Raw genomic sequence first — 22,242 nt, 5'->3', positions numbered from 1 at the left:
TACCATTTACACAAAAACAGCTTCAAAACACCATTTGGTAGTCCTGGAAATTGAAGTCCTCTTTTTACCCACAGTACAGGTTCATACTACAAAAAAGTAACTCCACCACCAGAATGTTTTGTATGAATGCAGGATTTGTAAGAAATGCAAAACTAAAGAACTGTGCATTACCAAGGAACAAATAAAAAGCCATTAAGGTAAGAAACCACCAAGTCATCATTACATTTGTATTTACTATTTGCAAATCCACTTCTTAAAAAACTGCTTACTTTTAACACTCCCATGAATGCAATTGTGCTTTAAATCGTCTTCTGACTTTTATTGTTACAGCTGTAATTATTCAGCTTTCCAAGGGAACAAAAGCTCCTGGCTGGATTAGGTGTCTCAACAACCAAATCATCAAACCTTTTAGGCAGTTGTCACAGCCATAGGAGAGCTCCAACTATTGCTAGTAACTGGATCCATGCCAGTGAGGAGAGCACTTCTTCTAGGGTGAATTGAGCCCTTCCAGGTGGTAGCACATTGACAGTGTACACAGTGAAGCCTTCTCTTTGGCTTCAGATCACACACGGTATTTACAGTGTATCAAATCAAGGCTCACTTTCCCTGCTCAGATGAAGCCCCAGATATAGGAGGAAGGAGATGCAGACCTTCTTTTGAGCAGAAATAACTCTACAACTAAGTGCAGACGTTAAGTTGTCCAGCTAGTCCCTACCCCCATTTAGCTCCATAATGCCTCTGTAGCATCCTGTTTTTCCCCACTGGGCAACACCAGTTTGACATGGTGCTTGAAATATTAAAAGATGGGGGCTAGTTTAGCCAGGGGGAAAAAGGAGGTGAATGACAGTAATATAATCCACTTTCAAAAAAATAAATACAAAAATACTGAGTGTCCAGGTACCCATTTTCATTTTAGCACAAGCTTTTTATGCTGCTTGGCTGTACACAGACTTCAATAGCCAGTGTGCACAAGCATTAACAGAGGGTTGTGCACTTCATCAAGAACAGCTCTTACCATTGAAGTGGAGGCTTTTTAGAATGTAACTGAAATACAGAGGTTTTTGGAAGGAACTTACTTACAAGAAAAAACACCAGCTGGGAAGACCTGCAAAAGATCACAACAGACGGGGAAGGGGAACACCAAGACAATAAATCTTGAGCAAAAGAGGAACTCAAGCCCTCCTCCAGCCTAGCAGTGCCTTGCCATTGCATTCTGCCTGCCAGTACCCTGCCCTTGCATTTTTCATGCAAGGTCTGAGCATTATCAGGTCACCCAAATCGAAAACTCAAGTGACAAAGTAAAAAACACACACAGATAAAGGCAAAAACAAAACTGAATGAAAACACAGCATGCATAAGTGTAAATAAATAAGAAAGGCTATTGCTGTGAAGGAACTGGCCTGTGTCATGCACATAAAGGCATAGGGAGGGCAGAGAAACAGGAGCTTTCTAAACAGTAAAGCAGAATATTGATTACTTCCCACCACCACCCCCCATTAAAGTAACTATATTACATTCATAAGAAAACTGGAAAGGATTTTTTTTTATTTTATTTTGAAGCTCAGTGACAGCAGAGTCAATATCAAGAAGATGATGCTGCTGGTATTTCCAAGCCAGCAAAGGACTAGGACAAGTACTGTCAGTCATGTCATATTTACAAAGTTCAATATTTCATAATTGCCATCAAAGCACAAAAGGAAGTCATTCAAGAGGCTTTCATTAAAGAGACTTTCTTGTTCAGATAAGCAGCAGTGAGGCAGAAAACTTAAGAAAAGAAAATGAGGGAGAGCTACATAAGATTCTACTACCTTTCCCGCCTACACGGTATGTGTATAAATATATTACATGGTTGATTTTAGAAGTCGAAAAGCCTGAGAGCAAGACAAGCTCCTGCTGCAGGAAGCACATGGCTTCCTGCAGTCCTTCTCCATAATCTCTGCCAGCTGATGGGATCGGGTAATCACCTACACACACTGGCTGGTTTGTTAATCAAATGGCAAGAGTACAGAACTGAAAGGTCAGTCAGATCCTGCACTTTATCACAGCTGTGCTCTATTATTTGAGCAGCATAGGGAATTGCAAGGCAACAGAGTTTCTCATCTGACAAGCTTCAGTGTCAATAGCTACTTCAGGGCTAAAACCAGCTTGTTGCTTAGGCACCAAGTTTGTTGGCATTCTGCTGACTAATTTATATAATAGACAATTAACACTTACTGTAATAACCAGTGTTAACATTTTTATGCACATACAGCTAATGCACTCTGAAGTGCCACCGGACTGCATAAACCACCATGTGTTACGTCCCCTGTGACAGGGAAGGAGGCTGATAGCACACAATTTCTGCACCTCTTTTCCACCACCCTTCAACAACTGCAAATCAGAAGCAGTTATACTCAGATAAACATCAGTAAACAGCAGTCAACAAAATCCCAACAGCAGAAAACAGGAGGTAGAGCTACATAACATTGGCTGAATTAGCCCAAGGTGTCTCTATCTCAAGGCAATGTAAAGCAACACTCTCAACTGATTTTTATAGGTCCTTTAAGATGCACAAATTCACATTGAGATCTTGACTACACCATGTTCACAGTTCAAAAGATGCAGTTGTCTTTTCTTTACCCTAATACAAGTCATGCACAAACAGCTTGTTCAATAGCAAACGTTGCCTTTCCTTTCTTCCTCTCACCGGACACTGTAAGAAACTCTTCAAAAGCAATGACATAAAGGCCATCCACTCCGGGAAATAAATATCCCTGCTCTGTGCTCGAGTTCTAATCTGCAAATTGTGGACTAGAAAAAAAATGAGAGGAAAAACATAAGCTTAGGCAAGAAATGATCAACCTGTGAGAAAATAATTAGTAAAGCCAGGGAAAATAAATGGAATTTTTTGTTTTGTTTTTGTTTATCTGCAGCCCAGAACCCCCTCCACGTGCTGCGTTGCATCCCCAGAGCATGAGCATCAGGTTAAGGGAAGGGATTCTGGCCCTCTACTGCACTCTGGAGAGAACCCCCCGCTGCAGTCCTGCGTCCAGCTCTGGGACAACACCACAAGAGGGACATGGAGCTGTTGGAGATAGTCCAGAGGAGGCCACAGAGATGCTGTGAGGGCTGCAGCAGCTCTACTCTGGAGCCAGGCTGAGAGAGCTGGGCTTGTTGGAGAGAAGGCTCCAGGAAGACCTTACAGCAGCTCTCAGTGCCTAAAGGGGCCACAAGAAACCTGGAGAGGGGCTTTGGCCAAAGGCCTGTAGGGACAGGACAAGGGAGAATGGCTTTAACCTGACAGAGGGGAGACTGAGATGAGCTCTTAGGCAGAAGCTCTTCCCTGTGAGGGTGCTGAGGCACTGGCACAGGTTGCCCAGAGAAGCTGTGGCTGCCCCATCCCTGGCAGTGTTCAAGGCCAGATTGGATGGAGCTTGGAGCAGCCTGGTCTAGTAGAAGGTGTCCCTGCCTGTGGCAGGGGATTGGAACTGGATGAGCTTTAAGGTCCCTTCCAATCCAAAACATTCCATAATTCTTTAATATGTATCTCATCTTTGACTTTAAATGCCATTGCACAAGTTTTTGCCAACTGTAAACCAACAGGTAAACACCAGGGGGATATTAACAAACGAGCATACAAGAGGCAAGAAACTGAACTAATCTCTAACAGGTAGGTACTTCCCAGTGTTTTGTGAGGAACAAGAAAACACTGGAACAGAACTAGTCTGGGTTCCTGAAAGGACTGCAGCATGTGGGACTGTCTGAATCATCAGTAGGCAAATGTGAACTTTCAACGGTGCCATGAGATCCATATCAAAAGCCCAAGTGAGACCCCCAAGTATTACAACTAGTTCTGCTTCTGCATCATAGAATCTCTTCTGTTAGAAAATACTTTCAAGATCATCAAGTCCAACTGTAAATCATCTTGCATATTCTTTGAAGTTAGAATCAAATTCTTCCTTTCATCAAAACCCCACATTCTATAGATATTGCAAGCAAATATTTGAAATTCTCAACATTAAAAAATTGTAAATAGCTTTTACATTAAAGTTTATCCAAAAAAGCCAAGTTTCATACAGTCACTGCCTTGATACACTAACAGGAACTTTATTTCTGTAAATACCAGGCTCCTAATGCATCTGCATGAAGCCTCATGTCTATTTGCTGCTCTAGTTAGCCTCTCTGCTACCCTCCTCAAGACCTTTTTCCAAGAGAGTTGAGAAAGTAATCTGCTTGTCAACTTGTTAGCATGAAGTGATGGATTCTTGTTTTAGCTGGTATTTCTCAATGAGTATTTCTTTTCTTTTGATACATTTTTTAACCAAGTGTAATCAAAAGTAACCTGTATTTTGACAGATTAAGTTCTCAGAACGTACATATTAAGAAAGCTCACTGGCTAGGGATCAGCAACACAATCTGACCTTGGCTGAAACATTGCCGCTACTCCAATTGCCATATTTGCTAAGCATATGTGCTACTGCTGGTTTCTTTTATACAATTATACAATTCAAATGCTTTTTCTAGGTCTGTCTGGAGCTTCTCATTTCAATCCCAGTGCGTAAGAGAAAAACATGCTGCTAAATTCAGAGTAATTTTATGCACATCACAGAAGCTGGGATTCTAAGATCATGCAATGCGCTTTACAGAAGGATAATATTATTCCACAATCAATCCTAGATGCTTGACAACACTTTCTGATAACTTTTGCAACCCCTTGTACCTCACACACAAATATTGTTATGAGAGGATTAAGCCTGACTCAGGGATGTTTAATACTTTCTCTCCCCCCTCCTTCTTTTATTCACAACTATAGTGAATATTTAAGTTGGAAACAGCTGCTATGGATGTAACGACCAACAAAACTGGAAAAGTTATTATCAACATAAAATAAGAACACGTAAGATACCTGAAGCAGAAAAAGAAAAGTATTTCTATAAGGTGAAATGGCTTAATCCACCATTTACATTAAAGACATATATTTATCTATTCATCTTATCCACCACAGCAGTGATCTTAACCTGTGACAAAGATCACCATGTTTCATTCAAAGATTTTACTGCTGCCAGGTTGTAGAAGTGGCCAAAGGAGGGAGGGCTCTCAGACTACAAATAAGATAAAACCCCAAGAAAAGCACTGGGATACAAGTCCTTCTGCATATCCTCAGTGTATGCAGCACTTTTTTATTTCCTAGATCTTTATGAAGCTAATACCTATCCTAAGACACTAAAACATCCCACAGTGAAGACAGGGCACCATCTGGTAAGCACAATACTGATTAAATGCTCCAATACAAGCTCTAAGAACTAAAGCAAAGCTACTTTTTGCATTCAATTCTGGCAATCTTCCCCTTCATCATGTTAACATAAATAAAGTAGAGCTTTCATTCCGACTTTACAACTTCCGTCAGCCATGATCAAGTGCCAAATGAAGCCCCACAGCCTCTTTCAAGCAGCAGCACCAACACTTAGAGCAGATGCTCTTAGAGCTACTGAACAGATGTCCCAGGGCAAGGCATCAGGCACAGATGGCATCCCTGCGAATGTGTACAAACTTGGGGTGCCAGCTAGTCAAAACAGTTGTGCATCTGCTTAACACTGTGTGGGAGAAGGTCACTAAACCCCAGGACTTCAAAGATAGGAGCACCATTCACCTTGCACATGTGGCAGCAAAATTACGATGTCAGGACTCTCAACTGCTGGATTATATATATATATTATTTAGATACACATATATAGATTTTCACTGCTATAATAAGAAACAGTCTGCTAATGAACAGGAGCTTCTGGAAAGTTCTGTCAGTCTGGTCATTGCACAATTTTTTATATTTTTTTATAGCAAAGCAAATTCAAGGAAGATTCATAGACCAGCCCATTCATCTGCTAGAAGTTCAGGAAGCTGCTGCACGAATTTGCCTGTTTGGACATGTTTGTGCATATCGTTTTTTCATTTCACAATGGCACCATGCCAAGCAGAATATCAGAACACTTAATGATGTTTAATGACAAAAATGGCTTCAGTCAAGACTGTGCTCTAGCATCTTTGCAGAAACACTTCTAGATGTGTTTATAGACAAACAGCCAAAGAATCTGCATCCATTAGCACACAGATTTCAGGATTTTTGATCTACAGAGATCCTGTGATGAATCACAGATCATGACACTTTTGGACTTGCACTGTTCCTTACCACTGCTGGAGCCCATGTGCACAGTGGTACACACAACCATGTTTTTACCTTGGTTGTGCTGTCAAGTGGCTCAGCAAAGACAGCAACGTAGAAGTAACTGACATCTTTTTCTAATGCTCCTCAGTGGAAAGCAAGTCACGCCAAGAGCAGGCACTCTATCTTGCAGGTCAACTGAGTACCCTGCAGGTCAACTGGGTACCCTATCCTGCAGGTCAACCTGCAGGCATAAGCTTGAGATCACTGCCCTGTCAATGAAGCCATACAGAGCAAAAGCAGTGGCTCTGAAACAGGAGATACATCTCCTCAAACAAAAGTAAACACTCACATTGTAGTTGTTACCATGGTTCTGCAAGGATGCAAAACTAGAACAAGTTACAGCTGTTAAGGCAAATATTTCAGTCACTTCCATAGCACTGTTCTTGTACCTCAGTTCCTAACAAGTGCCAGGGTAAGATCCCAACCTCTGAAGAATTACACCCTGTGAAACACTTGATTTTGAATAAATGCTCTTATTTCAGTGTTCTTATTTCAGTGTACAGACCTAGTCCTCCACTACATATGCATACTTACAAAGCTACTTTTCACAGCTACTTTCAACACAGATTGAGAGGCTGCGCAGCAAAGCCATACATGGCAAATACGCACTGATGCGGCATTAAAGACTTACTGCTGTGGCAGAGATTATGTACTGATATCATCAAAGCTTGTGAGCAAAATCAGACTGACATCAGGTAGCACAAAAGGTCTCGTGAGTAGAAGGAGGATCATCTGTGACAATGAAGGTGTCTCACTGAAAAAACAGCTTAACTTTCTACAAAAGAAAATGCAAAAGCTGAATCCCACACTTTGCACAAAATAAGATTCTATCATCACCTACCTCCTATACAAGCAAATCCCAAAATAAGCTGAAACTTAATACCAAATTCTTTCAAACTCTGAAGTAAAAGTCTGAAAGTTCAACTTCACTGTGCTGTTCACTACCTAAACAGGAGTCTTTCAAACATTTGTATCCTTTCATTTCAAACAAAAGGAACTAACTCCATTCAATTAAACAACTTCATTTTCCCATTCAGACCACTCTGAAAACAACAGGAATCATGTTATAGCAGCCTAGCTTGAAATACTTGGTAACAAAAACACCCACACTGACATTTTCCATAATAAACATTTTGTCTTTTGTTCTACCTATCTTCTACATGGCAGCTGGGCATGCAAGCTTCAAGGCATTAAGCATTTCACAGTATCACAGTATGCTAGAGATTGGAAGGGACCTCAAAAGATCATCTAGTCCAATCCCCCTGCCAGAGCAGGAAGACCTAGATAAGGTTACACAGGAATGTGTCCAGGCGGGTTTTGAATGTCTCCAGAGAAGGAGACTCCACAACCCCCCCGGGCAGCCTGTTCCAGTGTTCTGTCACCCTCACTGAGAAGTTTCTTCTCAAGTTTAAGTGGAACCTCTTGTGTTCCAGTTTGTACCCATTACCCCTTGTCCTATCATTGTTTGCCACTGAGAAGAGCCTGGCTCCATCCTCGTGACACTCCCCCTTTATATATTTATATACACTAATAAGGTCACCCCTCAGTCTCCTCTTAATGCATTTACGATGCATTTGTGTACCTGCAACTAGGCAAAGGTCATCCAAATACAAATCTACTTTCTTCTTTTTTCATATAAAGAGAAAAAGTAACCCCAATGTTTGCCTGCAAGCTAAAAGACAGCTGGAGTCAGAGCTGGTATAAAGTAGCTACTGATTTTCATGGCACGATTTGCAAGGATTGATCCTAAGCATTTTTGTTTCCATTTCATGTGTCTAAAAAAAAAAAAACTATCTTCACTGTGAAAACTACCTGCCTACTCTCTGAAAAAGACCTGCTCTCTTTCTTATTCATAGTAAACCAAGTAGGTAGTACCACATTGCCCCTAAAATACAGCACAGCATCTTAGCAGATTCCAAAGCTAGCATAGTCAGCAGGACAGAAAAGAGTCTATCAATTGAGGTAAGGTAAAGTCATGACTCCTTAGGTGTTACCTCTAAAAGAGACCCCAAAAACCCTCACAACAAACAAAACAGCAACAGTAAACCCCACACTGTCCTCTTATACACATAGACACAGAGACATGAACCGAGACATCACTACTAACCGTTGGTATCTGCAAGAAGTGGCCAAATAACAGGAGAAATCTGATTTTATTCCCTGACAAGACATAGAGGGAGGCTGATCACACAGTAAGGGATGCAGTCCGGTATAACCACTCCTGAAAGAGATGTCATCCCTCTCCTGCCTGCTTACTCCTACCTCATTTTTTGCCTCAGATCCAGCCATTTGGTAGCAATAAGGCATGTCAAACCAGTGAACTTAGTCTGGCAGAAAAGTAACCTGACAGGAGAAAATAATCATTTCTTTACGTACCACCATTCCAAAACCAAGTCACCTTGTATTCACACAGTCACTTTATACTCACACTATCACTGTAACTCTAGCAAGGAACACAAGTTACACTCTGAAGTAGTCACTGTAGGGCTCATCACCCACAACCTTTGGCCAAAGGTTAGTTTCTGCAGTGCATCATTTGCAGCCTGCAAACCAGTTGTATCTGAGGACTTTCCAAGTGTGGGATATAAATCTTTCAAAGCTAACCTGGAACTCTGAGCTGTCATTAGCCCCGGGATCACTGTGGGTATGCAGAAGCCTGGAGCTGCCAGCATGACCACAGAAGCCCCAGCAGAGGCTGTATCCAAAGCAGAGCATAGCCCCCATCCACTCCCTCCCTTATGCTTATCACTGCAGCAAGAGCTCAGGACATCCCCAAATCCCCAATCTCTAAATACCAGACTGCAATAAAACAAAAGAGGATAATACAGTCTTTTAAACTAATGAGGTCTGACACCTGAGTCAAACTACAGTATTTGAAAACAAATTACCCTAATTGCTGTGCCCTTACAAGGGTCTTTCCTCAACTTCAGCAGCTTTTCAGCCATTTCTTATGACAAATTCCACACATTTCTTCCAGATTCCCAGCAAAAAATCTCTTCCTTTCTGCTCTCTCAAGGACCAGCCACATGGCTGCTTGCTGCTCTCTGTACACCCACAGCCTCCACCTGCCCTGTGGATCTCCTCCTTCCTTCACCACTGCCATCTGAGCACTGGCAGCCTTTCACAGCCGGCAGTGATGAGAGCAGGCACTGCCATCCTCCTCCCTTTCAGAAGGCAGTACCTGGGGCAAGTAAAGCACACAGTCATCCTTACTGGACTGCAAATACCACCCAAAAACCAGTCACATGACCCAGCAAAATGTCCAACTAAGCAAGTGACCATTTATGGATAATACTGTCTTATTAACTAGGAGAGTTGTGTTCATAATTAGCAGCCTAAATACAGCAGACAGTTGCATTCAGTGTAAGTCTGAGACATTTTCCTGCTTTGCCTGTATCACAGTCATCAAACAAACAGAGTAACTCAACATGTTGAAGAGGACTCCTAGGGGATCCACCCGTCATGCTCCTGGCTGACCACAACATTCCTGCACTGTCCAAATTCAGCTTTAAAGAGTTTCAAACTGTCAGCCATTCTGCTCGAACCACCAGCAAGGTCCAATCAATGTGTTTCAACAGCTGGTTATAAGCAGCATGTTAATGCTTCAGAGAGACAACAATTGTCAGCCTGGTGCACATAAAACACCTGCTCACAGCAGGGAGCCACGAGATGGAAGGTAGCTCCTCAAGCTGTAACTCTTCTTTCACAGCACTTAAATCAGGGGAAGATGTATGGAATGTAACAGTTCTTCCTCACTTTCCTCTTTTGCATACTTTAACCTCAATCAGGGAAGCAGGTGGACCCACTTCTATTTGCATTTGCATCTCTAAAGACCTTTATGGAAGGAAAAAAATACTGGAAGAAACAAAGCTCACCTGCTTGTCCTACTATTAAAAACAAAAGCATGTAGATGCGTCCCATATTTTCCATCATCGCATTCAGAAGGATGAAAACAAGGGTGGATCACAAAATCATAGACAGGTTTGGGTTGGAAAGGACCCCAAGGTCATCTAGTTCCAACCTCTTGCCATGGGCGGCAACACCTCACACTAGACCATGTCACCCAAGGATCTTAATATTCTGTGTACAGCTTTGCAGTTAAGCAATTCTACCTGTAAATATTAATGAAGATCTGACCTTTAGCCTAAAAGAAAAAGGTTAATGGATATGTTTGCAGAGTTTTTCCTTCCCTTTTTGAATACTGGGCATCTTGGAATCCAATACACATCCACAAATCATGCAGAGAATAATCTGCAAGAGTAGATCCAATCTTTCAGGTGTACAACTAGGGTCAGAGGTCACCTGCATAGGTTTCTTTTCATTCATTAGGTTTCAGTGTTTAATTTAACTACCTTGTTACCCTTCTGTGGATTTAATCAAACATATTAAGGCCTGATAGCCTTCCGACTGTTACTCGTGAACAGACAGCTTTCCACCTACTCCTCAGCAGTCCCAGAAGCTGTTCATGGGGTCACTGGAAGGGAAGTGTTCAACAATGTACTACAGTCTCTTGTTTGGTTCCTCTCCCCAGACAAAATTGACTTACTAGGAATAAAAATCTTTCAGTATGAGTGGACATATTTATCAGAACCCTCCAGTATATTTATATCAACACAGCTTGCTGCTACGTAGTGAAGGGCCAAGTTCTTCAACTGATAAATCCATTTCACCACAGCAGTATAATTATCTTACAGGTTTCCAAAGATACGGCATGGCATCAATTTTCTAAAGTTCAGGTCCTAGACAGAGGTTATTAGCATAAAACCAAAGAGAAAAAGAAAATAAAATAAAAGGTTTAGTCCTCCCTTTAAGAAAATCTTAGAAACATGAATCTTATGACTCACTCCATAGTTCTGTCCTGGTGGGATCTTTCATTTTGAAACTCTTTAGAAAGAATGACAATACATGGATAGAAAGTTAGTACTAATAAACACGAAGCAAACAGAAGACAGACACCGGATGGCAACAAAAGAGTAGGGAGGGAGAAACAACTTGGCATTTTACAAAACAGGTAGTTTTTCATCCTGCCTCTTTAGTAACCAGTAAGAGTAACAGAAGCAACAACTCCTTTGGGAATTCACACAAGGAGACATTGACAAGAAGGTCAATAAGGACATTGTCCTATTTTTGTGGGTAATTCATGGGTAATGGCTCTGCTTACTAGTTTAGTTTTGCATGTTCTGCATTAAAATGCTCAATTTCTCTGCTTTGCACAAAAACAAAATGAACGTTAACAAGAAAATCCTTCTTTGGAGAGCAGCCTGTAACAGAACAAGTAAATACCCAACAGGTTACTATCCAAAAGTCAAGGGGAATTTTGCCAGATGAAAGACTAGAAAGCACAATCAAGGATTATTACGTCCTACATCACTACCAGATGATGCTTGGAGACACACTGCTGGTTATGTGTAACATACCTAAAAGATGGCTTTTAAATTGTGCCCCAGAGTAGTCAGGAAATCACAGTCAGCTCCTTTAGTGAAAGCCAGTATTTCAAAGAACATTAGTCTGGGTACCTGAACACCCATGACAGATTTCTCCACATACTGATCTTGGCCAACAGTGGGAAGGAATCATTTACGTACCTCCAACCCAGAGAGCTGCACAAGGGCAATGCTGACTCCATCTAGTTTATGTCCTTGGGCTTCGGACCATGCAAGGTCAGAGCAGGTAAGTAGCAGGCAGACAGCTTCAGATGAAACTGTATTAAATCACTATTGAAATAAGGATTCGTTATGTTTGGGATTTTACGTATTTTTATGGCCTTTTCTTGGTGGTCTGAAGAGCCAAGACTGTCAGCAAAATAGCTCACAAAGACCTTTTAGGAAGAACTGGCTAGAGTAATTCTCCAGTAAAGAAAATATATTGCACCTTCTTCATCCCCAAGTAACATGTTTGTCCACCCTCTATTATGCTTTGCTGTCTTTCACTTAGAATTAAAAATCATAATTTCAGATTTACCACTATATTCCAGATACCTATGTACACAGTCTGCACATTCTAACAGACTGCTCAGTTAGCCTCCATCTCTGTTAATTAAGCTTTCCATTTTCCAAACTGTATTCTAATACATTTGGATCATGAAAACAAAATCTTTATAATCATTAAGTTGATTCAACAAGATAAAATATTAACAAAGATGCATTTATCATCATTGTAGTATAAATCTGGTCCATCAAATGATGATATAAATTAACAACAAATCTCTAATTGTTGCAAACTATCTATTTACTACAACAAAACAGCATATCTGAATTACTGATTTCAGGAAAAGTGGTATTCATCTTATTTTAATACCTTTAGTTTGAGAGCTCCATGCTATTAATGGAAAATAAAATCCTGCTAAAACTTCTAGAGAAATGAAATATAAACCAAGCATTCCATGCATTGTGATCATCTCTACTACTCACATCATGCAAAACTGCCTTTTGAACTAGTTATGCTGGCATAGGTCACTTGAAATATGTATGTGTGTGTGTGCATGTGTACACACACCTTTTTGTTGCTTGGAATAAAACCTATTTTCAACTATGAAAACTGTGCACAACAAAAAACCCATGTCTCATAAATATATGAACTATTGTACCAACAGGTAACATGGCTTTTATTCAGGTGTTGCTGACCCTTTGAATATTCTGAAGCCTCAAAATTTAATACTTTTGGTATGCTGATAAGTTATGAAACATTATGTCCTTAACTACAAAAGCTCCTATTTTGTGCATGAGGAAAGAGTTCTTGGCTTTTTCATAGTCAAATACTATACTGGTTAGGTATAAAAAGGTAATAAATGTACCTTTATACTTACTTATTCCCATGTGTCTCAATCATGCTGAAACATAATGATGTTTATTACTGTTACCTTTGCATTGTCTGTTTTCACATCCAGCAACAACTTAAAACAGACTTCCCCTGTGCCAAAGGCCTGCACGCATCTCAGCTCATGTGCAAAGCTAAAGACTCCAGTGATCTAAGCAGTTACAGTAACATTAAAAAAATACCAAGCTGAAAGTTCTGCTATTGCATTGATCATAATGTAAGCAGGGGCCAAATCTTTGCTCTCTGCTCCTCCAAATGCTAAAAAGTATTTTCTCCACTGTCATTCACTTCATTAATTTCTGTCATTACAGACCTAAGGGTCTGAAAGCACTATCGTTATCAAGGTCCAAGTAGCAGCTTAAGAAACAGTGACTATTTTAAGTCATAAACAATGAGTTCAGAAAAGCAAGATAGTGGCAGTAATCCATCTGACCTTCATAATCTAACAGCAGTCATTAGAAACACTGGAGGTGCCTGTTCCGACTTTTACATAGAGCTACACAGACTGAAACTACCTCAGTTGCTACACAGAATTATAAAGGCTTAAGTGAGACTAGCATCCAATCCTTCAACAGTGTGTTCTTTTAAACAGATGTCTATTAATTTGACATGCTAATACTCCTGCATAGCACATCTCCCTACAAGCCTCTGTCTCTGCCCATCAAGATAGAGAGGTTAAGCAGCTAAATTCAGAAGAAACAATATCTAAAAATCCACATGCCTTACACTGTATAATCATCAGTGCCTGTCTACTTTGACCTTGGATTTTGCTGAGTGCATGCACGTGTCCCTGCATCTGACAGTGTTGCTCTGTCAATGGCTTTCCTCAAGGTCCTTTTTCTCCTCAATGAAAATAAAAATAAAAAACCCTTAACATGGCAAACTGATCCTGTTAACCATGACTTCAGAGAGATACAATGGCCTGGAAAAGCTTGGAGGAATTAAAAAGTAATGACAAAAGCAATGATAGGGTGAGAGAAGGAAAACAGGGGAGGGAGGGATCCTTGTGAAACATAAAAAAACATTCTTCTGTATTGGGACAATGGCCTTGAAACTGAGAAGGAATAAAGTAAAAGAAAGAGACCATTAAGAAAGTAGAGGTGACAGAAAAGTATGATGACAGAATAAGAAAGTAGTAAAGTCCTCCCCTTAGCTACAGACATCTCTGCTGTTGCACTGGCAAAAGCCATCATTGACAATTTGGTCATTATAAAGACTGTCTTCTCCTCAGGCTTTTTCAACAACAGGAAAGAAAGGGGGCTAAATTTGTGCATCATGTACATGATAAACAAAATTAACTACCAATAAGTGGTTTTGGGGTTTTTTTGTTTTTTTTTTTTTTTTGGTCCCTAAAAGAAATGCTGCAGAATGACAGAATGTTTGAAAAGGGAGCAACCAAAGAACATCCTGTTACTTGTATTTCAACAGGAAGTCAGACTAGGTACAAAGTTCTTTGAGCCCTAAAAGATTATGAATAAAGCATTCACAAAGCTACAAGCAGGAGACATACAGAAGCATAAGCAGCTTAATTGCTGAATCTCAAAAAAAGAAAACATATTATTTATAAATATTTTTTTTCACTACAAGAGAGACATTAATGTGCTGAAGTGTGTCCAGAGAAGAACAACAAAGCTGGTGAAGGGCCTGGAGCACAAGTGTGATGAGGAACAGCTGAGGGTCCTGGAGAAGAGAAGGCTCACGGAGACCTTACCGCTCTCTACAACTATCTGAAAGGAGGCTGTAGTGAGGTGGGTTCAGACTCTTCTCCCAAGGAACAAGTGATAGGACAAGAGTAAATGGCCTCAAGCTGTGTGAGGGGAGGTTTAGACTGAACGTTAGGAATAATTTCTTTCCTGAGAGAGTAATAGGGCATTGGAACAGGCTGCCCAGGAAAATGGTGGAGTCATCATCCCTGGAAGTGTTCAAACACCATGTAGACGAGGCCCTTAGTGACATGGTTTAGTGGTGGCCCTGGCAGTTCTGAAGGAAAGGTTGGATCTGATGACCTTAAAGGTCTTTTCCAACCTGGTTGATTCTGATTTTATTCTAAGTAGTATAAAACACAGCGAAACAGGAAACATATCAGTTTAACTTGTACAAGAAAGCAAACTCAAAGCACAGATGATAAACCACTAAGGGAAATGGCATTACAAGTTTGTAACTTCCAAAGTACATTGCATCCATCCTACGTTGGCTTTGATCTTCCCATCTAAAAGACCAGGCTACAGAAATAATGCATTCCTCCTATGACAAAAGGAAAAAAAAAAAAAAAAACAAAACAAAAAGAGCCAAACAAACAACACCACAAAAAAACAACCCCCCCCAAAAAAAAAAAAAGAAAAAACCAGCAAATTACAGACTATGAAGAAAGGCTTTAACTTCTATGCCAGATTTTACATCTACCATTTCAACACATGAAAACGGGCCACTAGGCACTCAGTGTCTTTTATGTTGCTACCGCTACAGAAGAGAAGCAATTTCCTCTTACCTGTGCTCTAACTCTCGGATGGACAGGAGAACTCCGGAAGTTGATGCCTTCTGTTGCAGGGTGGCCAAAAACGTGAACTCGCTTTTATTCCAGAAGAGCTGAATTAACTTCTCGCTCACATGGGGTGGTGTATGGATTTCTCTTTCTACATCTAAGGAAGAAGGCAACAGTCCAGTAAAAACGCTAAGCCAGAAAGATTCAGATTATATTTTTCATTTTGCCATCACTATTTTTCATCTACCATGCTCCACCACTGCATTTGTTCCATGAAAAAAACCCAAATGCCATCTCTGTCAGCCGGTCCACTTGTCACAGCTGGTCACCTCCTGATTTTCTGACAGGATTTTTAATAGGATGCTGAGCCCTTTGTGCCTGCTGTGAGCAGATTAAGTTGCTGTAAATAAGGTGTGCTGCAGTCAGATAAATAGGCTACTGAATTCAGAGAAATCTCAGGCACTGCCTCTCCCAGCGCCATTCACCAAGCCCCAATTTCAGTTTTCACCACTGACTCCGTTACCACCTCTCCATCGTACATCAGAAGAAACCTGTCCTTGCACTGTGTAAGGCAGAGATGTATTATTGCTACTAAAGCCATATGGCTCTGCTTATGCCCAAGAAATAAATACAACACAGTTGCAATCCACTTTCAATCACAATTTCAGGGATTTCTTAGTTTAAACAAAGCATGACAGCTCCTACAAGATTTATTAAACTACAGTCTGACCAGACAGATCCAGAAATAATTCAGTCTCTCTAATCCTGCTGATGTCCAAGCAGCAGCAAACCTTATTGTATTTGATATTCTAAGATTCAAATGGCCACCTCCCACTACATTCATTTTTATGGCATTCTTTTATTCACAATACCCTATTGCTATAAAAGATGATTAATGACAAAAGGGAGAAATCACAACATTTCACCTTCCCACCCCTCGCCATATCTCTCACGCTGGGCATTTGTCACACATTTGCAAGGCCTGTGCCACTTGCAGATCCTGGATGTCACAACCAATTAGACGCCTGGTGTGCTTCCTTCCAAAAGGTTTACTATGAAGCCAGAAATACTGGCACAAATTCTCAGCTGGTAGAAAACCATATAACTCTACTGAACCCAGAGAATTCGGCCCAGCATGAATGTGTAACACATAAAGAAGTCATGAGATTTACAATTCAGAATTTCACTGCACGAAAATAACAACAAAAACAAAACACCAAACCAAACAAACAAAAAAAAAAGACGTGTCATTAAATGAGGCTTTGCAGACAGAGAGAGGAGAGACTGACTTAAAAACATCCAGAAACTCAAAAATGCGACTACTGGAGGAATCTCATGGACTAAAACCAAACTCTAAGGCAAAAGTATTCAGGAATGTTTTGTAATTGGGTGTCTCATTTTTTCCTGTGCAGCTTAAAGCCCTCCAAATGAGCCTACACACTCAGAATCCATAACGCACTTGCACTGTGAAAAGCTCACCTCTGAAAATTACTGCAAATTTGGTATCAAAAATCACTAGGCATCATATAAAAACCTTTGCTAGAGGCTCAAATTCACCTGATAAACAAATATAATGCCCACGTTACAGCATTGAACTATTTGTCTGTCCAATGCCACTTTGATCATAGCAGAGGATAAAGCTTCAAGGAACAGAAATAATTTCCACTGCTACCAGGAAGGGGAATGGAGGAATAAACCTTCAGCATAGAAAACCAGATTTTGTCTTTATCCAGGAGATTTCATTATCTGTATCATTCTTTTCACCTAGCAGGTGCTATTACTGGCCATAAATACTATCTAGTTTCTTTAAAAAAAATCTGATGAAGGAGATACACCAGCAAATTCTCCAATATCCAGTCTGCTATCTATACAGGCAGACAATCCACTAGTACTAAGTTCCCAGGTACAAGTAAGACTCAGAGATAAAACATCCAACAGCTGACCGTTGAAGATAATTATTCTTGTTTTGAAGATTAAGAACCTTTGTATATTATATATTTATATTTATGTTTATTTATATTTACTTTCTTAAAGGTGTCACTATTGCCAGAAATGAAAAATGAGAAATCAAAATTCTTCCCTGTGAGGGTGGTGAGGCGCTGGCACAGATTGCCCAGAGAAGCTGTGGCTGCCCCGTCCCTGGCAGTGTCCAAGCCAGGTTGGATGGGGCTTGGAGCAACCTGGTCTAGTGGAAGGAGTCCCTGGCCGTGGCAGGGGGTTGGAACTTCATACCATGAGGATGAGCTTTAAGGTCCCTTCCAACCCAAACCATTCTGTGATTCTATGATTCTACAACTTATCAAAGCCTTCGAAGCTTCTTTCACATGAAATCACAGGCAGTGCTGTCAGTGGAACATGTATGATAAAACTTCATTCAAGCCTTGCAAAGTCCAACATTTTCTCATTGTAGGAGGACACAGATACAAAGCCACATCCTGCCATCTGTCCACCAAATCTTAAACAAAAATTATAGATCTCCTTGGTCAGAACCATGAATGAATAATTAATGCACTGACTACTGTAGTGAAAAACATACTCTGAAACCCTGTACTATACCATATGTTCTTCATACTCATGAATACGTCAAAACCACATGCAACACCTTCTATTCATTCTCTGCTGATTAAAATCAGTCAGATCCAAAGTTCCGACATTTCAGAATCTTAGGCTCAAACTACTACAAAATAAACAGTATTTACATACTGCTTTGCAGCAATATGCAGTAGTATTTTTACAAAGGAAGTTACATAACTTTTAAAAACTAACACACTCCTAAGTATGGTGCTATTTAACTGGAGTAGCTCTACTGACTACCAGTGCCTAGGAACACCCAGTACTGCTAGACAACTGAAAATCATACTAGCAGGTACAGAATTCCCTACAGAAACGCTGTTTGTGATAACTCAGCCTCAGTAACTACAGCAAGGGGGACCTTCCCAGCAATTTCATGGTGAGATGGCAAAGGTGACCTGATGGCCTGCAAATAGGCGTGGAAGCTGAGGAACCCACCCAAGGCTCCAGAGCGCACACGACCTGGCATTTCAGGTCAGCCGTCTGGGGTGCCAAGCACAGCCCTTGGCTTGCAACCAAGGGCCCGAATGCTAGGAAGGAACTGCATGAGGCCTTGTTGAGGGTATGAGAACATACTGCATCACCCCAACTCCTGTGCCTCACAGGACAGCCCCCTCTGGCAGTGCCCCTCTTCATACCGTGTGATCACTGCATATGTCATCTGCTTGTATTTTCCTCCATTTCTGCAGAAAGTACCATACAAATGAACTGGGAACACAATCCATTTAGAATAAGAGATTTCTATTCTCAGGTAGATTTTTACACTTAAAAAAAAAAAAAAGAAAAATTAAGAATACACACACCCCCTCACCACAGGTGCCTGAAAGGGAAAATACTTTTTATGCTCTCTATAAAAATAACTGCTTGCAATGAAATGCTGTATTTCCTACATAATATAGAACAATATAGGTTTATACAGTAAGATTCAGTGAAGCATTACTTCATGCTTGAATGATAATGCAATCTCAGCAAAATAAATAAACAAACACAGATACAAGTTTCATATGCCCTTCGATGTGATTATATTTTCTTAATTTGAAATACTATCTGGATGAGGAGGATTAAACATATCAGAACATTTCTAAAATTAAGCAAGCAAAAAAAGCAAGCATACACAGTTATTTGAAAGTACAACAGATACAAATCGTCTCAGAGTATCAAGTAAGGCAACTTTCTACCTTCAGCAAAACAGAGTTCTTGCCAAACTTATTTGGATGATGCTGTCAATCCATGATACAATGGCAAGCACATGACCATTTGGGCTGGAGTTTTAAGCAATGAAAAATGTGGACCAGTTCCTTCAAGCTGAATCCCAGTCCACCTGGGAAATCATTTTTCTTTAACAGCCACTTCCAGAAGAGGAAAAATACTAAAATTCAGTTCTAAATTAACTCATGTTTTCTAAAGCAACAGATATAGAATCATAGAACGGTTTTGGTTGGAAAGGACCTTAAGATCCTCTATTTCCAACCCCCTGCCACGGGCTGGGATGCCTCACACTAGACCATCTCACCCAAGGCTCTGTCCTGGCTTTGAACACTGCCAAGAATGGAGCATTCACCACTTCTTTGGACAACCTGTTCCAGTGCCTCACCACCCTCACAGTAAAGAATGTTTCCTCATTCATCAGCCTGCTTGAATACCTTTTCCTTTTACTCCCTTACTTTGGTAGAAAACCCCCTGCAGAATGCATTGATTTATTGGTCCCTTCAATCATTTCAAAGCTATCTGTTTCACCACGCTTTCAGGAGAACCTTTGCACAGTCACTCTGGACAACCAAATAGAAATTCACCCTGCAACAACATAGAATCTGCATTTCAGCTACAGCATCTAAAGGATTAAATATTGCAGCATATTGGGTTTACACTGCTATGGGCAAAATCCAATAAAACCGAAGTCTCTATTTAAAAAAAAAAAAAAAAAACCTAAAAATAAAAAACTCCAATCATGCCCCATCCTTTTTAAGTCATCAGCTTTCCAAAAACTGAACCAAGAGTAGAAGGAAGATCCAAAACTAGCAACTCTCAGTATAGACAGCTGCTAAAAGCTGCTCAGGATGAAAACACACAAACAGCATCAGGAAAGAACCCTTCTTGCTCACTAAAACCAGGTGCTTCACAAAAGCCAAGTGGGATTCAGCACACAGACTCCTTTCTGCATATTGGTTCCCATCACTTTCTGAAGAACTATTCAAAAGAAAAAAAAAAAAAAAACCAAAACACTACTGGCGATAGATGCCCACTCCTTCCTGCTCCTCAAAAAACATTCCTCAGTACATACAAGTAACAAATAGATCCCAAAGTTCACAGAAGGATGCTGACACCAGCCACAGGGATCTTAAGAATCATGAAATGATTTGCGTTAGAAGGACTTTAATATCATCTAATTCCACCCCCCTACCTGAAGAAAGGCTGAGATTGCTCGGCTTGTTCAGCCTGAAGGGGAGACCTTAGAGCAGCTTCCAGTGCCTAAAGGGGTCACAAGAAACCTGGAGAGGGGCTTTGGACAAGGGCCTGTAGGGACAGGACAAGGGAGAATGGCTTTAACCTGACAGAGGGGAGACTGAGATGAGATCTTAGGCAGAAGTTCTTCCCTGTGAGGGTGCTGAGGCGCTGGCACAGGTTGCCCAGACAAGCTGTGGCTGCCCCATCCCTGGCAGTGTTCAAGGCCAGGTTGGACAGGGCTTGGAGTAACCTGATCTAGTAGAAGGTGTCCCTGCCCGTGTCAGGGGGTTGGAACCAGATGAGCTTTAAGGTCCCTTGCAACCCAAACCATTCTAGGACTCTGGGATTCTATGACTGCCAAGGGAAAATAAAAGCAAGATTACATTAGGGTGCTGAGCAGGCACCATGATGCTCTCCAGGCACCTCGGCACTGGAATAGAGAAGACCAGCACCTCTTCTACCCACCAACAACCCAGAAGAAGTTGAAAAGATCTCACCTTTCTCTTAAAACCATGCTAAACAGAGAGGATGAAAGAGGGTATGATGTTTCCTCACAAGCATGGGTCTGCTTCTAGGTATTCTCAACAGCATGAAAAGACATTGTAAACGCTTTTGCCTTTCTAGCTCCACTCAGAGTCAATGCTAAACAGTGTGATATCACGTTCAACAGCACAGCTTTCTAAATTATGATTAATCATTATAAATCATTCCTTACATGTTGCTTCAGACACTGTTTCTCAAGAATAAGATCCGTCTGCAGTGAAATGCTTGGTGATTTTAATATGCAAACCTCCTACAGAGATGATGTCTCATTTTAATTATTGTTTCAGTTTAATGGGTTTTCATTAAATTAAAGGATAGAGCAATTACCACGGTGAAAATGAAAGGTGAGTTCCCATGACTATACAGCAAAAGCAGTTCTGCTAGAGGAGGTAGAAAAATCGTATAACTCAATGTAAATTCTTCTTTTGCATGATGCAAAATTACCCTGGCAATAAGCGTATATTGCTCTCGATTTGATATACATGTTTGTAAACCAGTTTACAACTAGGTCTCTCCTAACAAAATTAATACAGCATTAGAATTATATACATAGATCTCATTCCTTTCAGGAAGCAATTGCAAACCCAGTCCTAAAACTCCAGATGGCAGGGACAGCAGAATTTTGAGCTACTGACTTCAGAAATCGGAGCATACTTATCAAAACAAGTTTCTCCCCAACCAATAATTTAGTTGATTTAGTGGCTTAATGTCAGACTCTTCACTTCTTGAAAAGCGGCCTGACTCAAGCACTAGCTGGAATGACCACACTCGTGTTAATTAAGTAGTTGTCAGAGAGTCTAAAGTCCTTCATTTGCTTTACCAGCATTTCAAACTGAATTGTGGAAATCTAGTACTCCGGAACAAACACAGGAGCAGACACTGCACAATAGTGGAAATGAATATGTGCCAAGAGAGAAGGCAGCCACCTATGCCTCTCAAGCCCCAGCTACCAAAAGGTGCCCTGGGTGACAGAGAAAGCACAGAGGCAGAATGCTGTAGCAAAGCCTATGTTGAGAAGTTGCCCCTCTTTCACCTCATGTAGGTCTCCATATCTTCTTCTTTCTCTTCTCCTCCCAAATGGACAGAACAACCAAAGCAAGCACTGGAGTCATCCCTCCAACAGCAGGATGAACAGCAGGCCTGGGCACACACACTGTGCTTGACTGGTGCTGCCTTTAAAACATTT

At 40.8% G+C, this 22,242-nt stretch overlaps 1 protein-coding gene across 1 annotated transcript in view; it reads right to left on the bottom strand.

Annotated features, from left to right (window-relative positions):
* The window catches only part of NELL1 (neural EGFL like 1), a gene marked incomplete at both ends in the record, with an annotated part of 311,518 nt that overhangs the window by 271,437 nt on the left and 17,839 nt on the right, over nucleotides 1-22,242 (bottom strand). Inside the window, one exon of the mRNA XM_080619121.1 lies at nucleotides 15,504-15,654. Within this exon, the coding sequence (XP_080475247.1) occupies nucleotides 15,504-15,654 (151 nt within the window). The remainder of the gene's footprint in view (nucleotides 1-15,503; nucleotides 15,655-22,242) is intronic.

Source organism: Psittacula echo (genome assembly GCF_963264785.1).
Source record: "Psittacula echo genome assembly, chromosome: 5".
NCBI lineage: Eukaryota > Metazoa > Chordata > Aves > Psittaciformes > Psittacidae > Psittacula > Psittacula echo.
This window is presented reverse-complemented; position numbering and strand designations above follow the sequence as displayed.